General features: G+C 37.6%; 1 protein-coding gene across 12 annotated transcripts in view; it reads right to left on the bottom strand.

The window, feature by feature from the left end:
- Positions 1-6,844, bottom strand: part of ADD1 (adducin 1) — a 54,591-nt gene that overhangs the window by 18,650 nt on the left and 29,097 nt on the right. For all 12 annotated transcript variants that reach the window (XM_072333982.1, XM_072333977.1, XM_072333984.1 and 9 more), the window contains exons 4-9: positions 6,420-6,571; positions 3,196-3,276; positions 1,862-2,011; positions 1,479-1,622; positions 1,254-1,352; positions 710-886 (exon numbers count right to left, since the gene is read on the bottom strand). In XM_072333982.1, coding sequence (XP_072190083.1) covers positions 710-886; positions 1,254-1,352; positions 1,479-1,622; positions 1,862-2,011; positions 3,196-3,276; positions 6,420-6,571 — 803 coding nt within the window. The remainder of the gene's footprint in view (positions 1-709; positions 887-1,253; positions 1,353-1,478; positions 1,623-1,861; positions 2,012-3,195; positions 3,277-6,419; positions 6,572-6,844) is intronic.

Raw genomic sequence — 6,844 nt, 5'->3', positions numbered from 1 at the left:
GCAGATTTGATAAAAATGTTTTAGATATCATTGTGAGCCTGGATCCTGCTAAGGTCATATGCATCACATTAGCATGAAGACCACAGCTTACTCTGTAAAGAAAACCAAATTAAATCAGAAGTGCTCATTCCCACTGTTAACAGTCACCACTGGCAGCCATCTTATGGGAAAGGTTTCATCTTTCCCATTACAGCTGGATAACAATTGCTGGTAGGTGCCCATCCATCACAGACAGGATTTTACCCATTTTATCTCAAGATGGATTTATTTATTTGCTTTTGAAGTTTGCCTCTTGGGCTCTTCTAGGATCCAGCAGAGTCAAACTAAGTTAGAAATCAAATCATGCTGGACTCTGCACCTAATATTGCTTCACACATTTTGGGAGGGGCTAGGAACAGAGGGAGAAGAAACAAAGAACTGAATGGAGATATTATACCACACAAAGATCTACCTGACCAAAATGAAAACCACCAGATTACGCATGTTAAGCAAAGTCATATCTCCACATAAGACAACTGAGGAATTCTTTGGATGCTTTGCATGTTGTCTCTTTTTCTGACAGCCTTTAATCTTTGGGAAGGAATGGGCTGCAGGCTACATGAAATTACCCTAATTCACCCGCAGTCCACTCTTCACTAATGTCCTTCCTTGCAGCTGAGTGTTTCATACATTCTCATACAAAACAATTAGACAACAACGCCTCCCTTACCAGATTATCAAGCATTCGCATAAGAGCTTCAAACTCCTGTTCACCAATCTGCCATTTTGGATGGGATACAGAACCATCACCTGATGGAGACTCCGGGGAACGAGACTTGGCTTTATACTTGCCAGGATCTAATAGTACTAAATTGTCTGGTCCACCTGCACTGGCCAGAGTACGTACCTTAAAAACAACACAATCAACTATTAGTTTCTTGAGGGAAGAGGGAAAACAAACAAACAAGTAAAAAAATCAACCAACCAGAAGAAATCTACTTCATTTTAAAGGTAAACCAATCAACTGTACAAAAGTTGCTTCAAGGTTCTGAAAAACACTCTTAGAAGGATTCATACCATAGCAATGGTTCTAACTCAGTATTTGGATACTGCTGGTAGAACCAGTGCTTTGGATGTTTGTATATCATATAATGATTTGACAGATAATTGTGTTCATTCAGATCAATAGCTTAACCAGTAACATGCAAAACTATTTATCTGTTTGAAGGTCAAAATAGCGGACTGTAGTATTATATAAACACTAAAATTCTTACTTGAATCTCACAGGCAAGCACTAGGTTATGAATATAGTAGAAAGCCTCCTCAACAGTCTCTCCAACTGATACTAAGCCGTGGTTTCTTAGAATAAGGACCTAGAGAGTCATTGCAAAGAAAATCAACAAAAATGATGCAAGTATTTTCAGTGAATTATATATGGATTCTGATTAAATAACACACCTCCCTTCCCCCACACACTTCATTTAATTTCAGCTACTGACCTTGCTTTTAGGTCCCAAGTTTTTCTGAATAACCACCTTTTCTTCATCATCCACTAGGATACCATGGTAGTCATGATAAGCTACTTCCCCTAGAGAAAGGGCTTCAGGTGAAATTGGCAACAGACCACACTTCATTGCAGAAACCTGGGAAATATCAAAACAACCCACTTAACTTGCTTCAAGAGGAAAAGAAAAATTAAGTATATACGTATCTGGAAAACTACTGCTACATACATAAATATAGGTGGATATGCAAGTATTAGGCCACTACAGATGCCATAAAGGAAGCCAAACTATGACTAAGAGGAGACCAACATATTTATGCATTTGCATGTGGGGAGGGAAATGTACCACAGACACCAGAAACTAAACAATGTGCTTACCGCTGCCCCTGCTGGAGTATGAATATGAACAATGCATTTCACATCAGGCCGAGCTGCGTAAATTGCAGAGTGCAAAGTAAAACCAGCTTGGTTTACTCCCAAGTTAGTGCTTCCACGGTCAACTACATCTCCCTGAATATTGATTTTAACCTAGAAATGAAAACAATTTGTTTCGTAAGTCAAAAACTGACAGAAATCTGACTTAACTCAACATCCACCTCTGAAACTTTAAAAATATATATTTCTTCCGTTATTCTATTTTAACAAATAATTACACTTCTGCTCTAAAGATAAAAGCAAGCAGGAAAAATAAAAAAATAAAAATAAAAAAACCAACCCACCCAACAACACAAAAGCCAGTACGTGCTCCTTAATCTCTTCTAAAAGATCTGAACTAACAAGGAAGGGTAGGTCTTACTTTTCTCATTGCCTTTTCTTACAGCTTTCTTAAATTAAAATTTTACAGGCTATTGAAGGTGGAGCTGTGTAAGAAACAGCCAAACTTCACTGAAAGACAAAGGTGGAGCATTCAGGACCTTTACCTGTCACAAGCAATGCAGGTCTGAAATGTTACTACTCCACAAACACCTCATCTCTCTGCTAGAGGTTACTGATCTTACAGGAGTCAAAGCAAAAGAACAGTGAGAAAGCTTCCATTTTGTTCTAACATAAGGAATTCCACCACATTAACTCAAGCTGCCTTCAGCAGCACTGTAAACTTGAGACAAATGCTTACAAAAGACTACCCTACCCATGAGCTAACAGTTAAGAGTGTAGTGTCTTCAACTACTACCATTAGAACTCAAAAAGACTGTTTATCTCCAATCTCAACTTCTTGTTAAAGATTAAACTATATCAACTGAATTAAGCATTTGATAGAGTATCCTGAAGCTGAAACTGGCACTTATGTCCAAAATATATGTTGTTTCCCTTAACAAGCCTGACTCAGCAGCCAGTGCCTTTCAAGGGTATGATGTGGCCAGCTTATCACAGAATCTCTCAGGTTGGAAAAGACCTTGAAGATCATCGAGTCCAACCACAACCTAACCATACAACCCCAACTAACAACCCTCCACTAAATCAAGTCCCTGAGCAAAAAGGTCCAAGCTGTCTGGTTCCTGCTAACAGCAAGATCAGCTGGAGGACATCTGTTGGTGAACATGTGGAAAGAAATCACCTCAGCTGTACCAAAGCCAACCATGTTTAATAAAGCAATGGTAAACATGTAAATAAAAATAATTTTTAAAGTATTTTCTAGAACAGAATTTAAATTCTTACAGAGAAAATATTCAACTATTTGTATTTTACAACTGTGAAAAATTATCACTGCTTACCAGACTGGAGGCAGTAACTTCACTGTAAAGAAGTCCAAAAGGTACAATGAGGAAGTGTTCCTGCTCAGAATTTACTCTGGCCTAAGGATAAAAGAAGAGTAATAGCAAGTTATTAGGAATATTTAATAAAGCATACAGAAGATGAAAGTTACTTTCAATTCCTGAGTATGGAATGAGCAAGTATGACTATAACATATGCAATACAACTTTCACGTATGCTGTGACAGATGGTCAACACGCTGAAGCCATGTTGAACAGAATCGGATGGTAGGTACATGCCAGCTGTTCAGATGGGTGGAACACTGCTAAGTGCATCCATTCTGTAGAAAAGACAACTAAATAACCACAGATAAAAAGAACGACGTTGTGATAAATGCAGAAAAGCATTGCTTTTTTTTTTTTAAAAAAAATTAATTTATACTTCAACTGTATTTATACTCCAGTAAAATAGAAAGTATAAAAGAAAACACAAGAACATGTAAGAATTTAGCCTGCAGATTTAAAATTTCTTGATGCTGAGTTGGGTTTCACCACTGATCCTGGGGTGCCATGTGAGATAATTGAGTTTATAATAGAAAAATAACGCTGATTTCTTTTCAACACTGTACAATGAAAAGTACTGGACAGGTAATTTAGGTGTTTCTCAACGGAAAGTTAAAATGGAGAGTTAAAAGAAATAACTCATGATAACAAAACCGCTTTTATGCTCATTTCAGAGATCAGGCCAGAAGTGTGTTTCTCAGAGCCCACAGAGATCTTTTAAAACAAATGTTTAGATACAACTTTATGAAGTTCCTCACTTTGCTATGTGTCAACATTTTTTTCCTTCACGTTTTCACAGAGCAGTTGAAGTCTGAAGGAAGCTCTGCAGGTAATTTCATCCAACACACAAATGTTCCACTGCCTTAAGATGCACCTACTTTTTGCTCACTCAGGTCTTCTACTGCTCTCAACATTAAATGGATACGTACTTTCTACTGCAGGAAAATAACTTTTTTTAATAAGTAGTTGATCAGTGTCCTGAAAGTCTGTGGTACAAATCTGCCTTCCTTAACCAGCTGATTAGGTGAACATTGAACTGCACCAGCTAGTCCAAGTGAACCTGTATTTTTATGAATCATCAAAATAATTCTCCACTACAGAATCCTAAATGATCTAGAAAATCTTGTACTTAATTATGCAAAACAAAAAACAGGTATTATTAAAGTGCACGAAAAGCTAATGAGAAAGCTTGAACATACAATAAACAAACAGCAGCAACTCCCAAACCATCTTACTTCAGGATTAGATCCAATAAACAACTCATGCCCTCAAAGCAAACCAAGACCAAGTGGATGAAGCACCTGCAGTAAACCTGTAATCTCAAATTCTGCCTAACCCTGGAGGCACCCAAGTTTATTACAAATCCTTTTACTTGACATGAAAGCCCTTGGTAACTCTGTAATTCTGCACCAGGACTGCACCAGTCTGAACACTTCCACACACAGACAGATTGATAAGGATCCAGAAGAGCAGAGGTATTGCAATCAGCTTGCTCATATGCTCATAAAGCCTTTCTCCTCCATCTTGCACAGTGACATACCTAACAGAAGGCTGTTTTCACCTTCTTATTGTATTTTCCACAAAGTACACTAGTGGCTTTTAACTTCAGTGCAGTCACCTAGAAATGAGAGCATCCGTTCATAATAAAAGAAAACCTGGAGTCAAAATCCAGCTCTGTTTCAAGTGATAACATCTGCCACATTCTAAAGAGCACCTTGCCTCCACAATATTGCTTAATATATAGACATACAGAACAAGGACAAGACTATTCTGTAAACACAACAACCTTGTTCCACATTGACTTCTCAAGGTAAATTATATCTCTTAGTCACTTTTCAGGTTGCTATTCACTGGAGGAATCTGTATAAGAAAGTCAACTATCACTTGATTTTGCCAGTGACAAACGATTAACCGAAAACTTCTAACACTGCTCTGCCCTTCAAAAGCAAACTACATCCAAAACATTCCCAACATCTCATACTACAAGTGTCCAATCTTCCAAATGAACTGCCAACACATTATCTAACCTAATTATCTAAGCTTTCTGTACTTTCCCTCCTTCTCCTGTGTAAAAGAAAACAAACTCGATGCATTAGATGCATTATTCCCCAATTACATGCCCTTACTTACGCCTCTACGCACACAGCTCCTCATTACACTTAACTTTGTGTCTAAACTCAAATATCCCCAGGGTTAAATACAACACTAGAAAGCCATCTCTAAAACTGCTTGCCTGCTATTCTTTTACAGCATTAATATTCCTTTTAAAAATCAATTCTCATGTCATGTATGAAAAATCAGGGGGTGGCACAGAGCTGTTTACAAGAACCACTATGTTGGATACGTTCCCTCAGTAAAAGAACCAAATGGTCTAATCAGCATTGCCTGATCCTGCGCCTACTCACATCCTTTATTATATTCATCAGTTCATAAGCAATATACCTTGAAATCTCAAAAAGCAGAAATAATTAAATTACCGTATTTCATTCAGATTGCAATTAAAAACCAAAAATACATCAAGGACCACCTCTACCACATGGAACAAAACCCTGCAACAATCCAGCTCTGTTAGGAAAACAATCGACTGAATAGCACACCACAGCTGTGACTTCACTCATGAGACTCATGTTGATCATCCTTCTGGCACATAAAACCTCCTTGATTTGACCTCCTTGTCATTCTTATTGAGGATGACAGCGATTACTCAGTCACAAAGAGAACTGTTGGCATGCAACACGAAGCTCAACAGTCCACTCATGTTCTGAAATACTATGGTTTTTTTACAAAGAAGTCAGTAGAGAATTTTCAATAAAATTGCATAGTATTACTGTTGAAAAGATGGCTTAGCACTTAGAAAATGAAGACATCACCTTGCAGAATAATACATACAATTACTCAAACCATTTAAGATACTAAAAGATTCAGCCTTTTAAGAACCTTAAATTTCCTTGTAAGACTTTTCACATACACTCTCTTAAGTCTATTCAGACTACGGTAGCTGACATCCAAGCCATTTCAGCTCTTATTCTTAAGAAGCAATGACTAATCTCTTCACTATTATACTGCTTTCAATACCACTTTGCTCTTCTTCCACACAAAGAGAAAATGACAGATGAGGGAGGGAATCAATTCACTTGTATTCTAGAACAATTGGTTCAGTTCTCTGTTGATTCAATACTCACTGTTATATGATTGTAAATAAGCTGAGACCAGCCAAAGAGATCTGCTAATCTGTAGAAAGCCGCCAATTTACATCGTAATAACTTCTCCCCTTTTTCATAAGCAATGGAATCAGACCCCCTGAGATCATTCACTGGTGTCACCATGCCAAGGCCTGAGAAGAGAAGAAAGCACAAGGCAGTTGTGTTCGGTGTCAGCTAGAACACAATAACAGTCATTACAGTTAGAATGGTTTTTTTTGCTAGTTAATATCAACATATTAGCCTTAGAAACGGAGAGTAAATTTAATTACTATAGTGTCATAATGCATATTTTATCAATATAATTAAGATCTCTGACAAGATCTTTACTAGAACCAGCACAAGTTTCTTTCCTTAATGTTCACCGGGGTTAAGGCGACAGTAAGTTCTTTAGTAAAATCCCTCCC

This window comes from Excalfactoria chinensis, chromosome 4 (genome assembly GCF_039878825.1).
Source record: "Excalfactoria chinensis isolate bCotChi1 chromosome 4, bCotChi1.hap2, whole genome shotgun sequence".
NCBI classification, from domain to species: domain Eukaryota; kingdom Metazoa; phylum Chordata; class Aves; order Galliformes; family Phasianidae; genus Excalfactoria; species Excalfactoria chinensis.
This window is presented reverse-complemented; position numbering and strand designations above follow the sequence as displayed.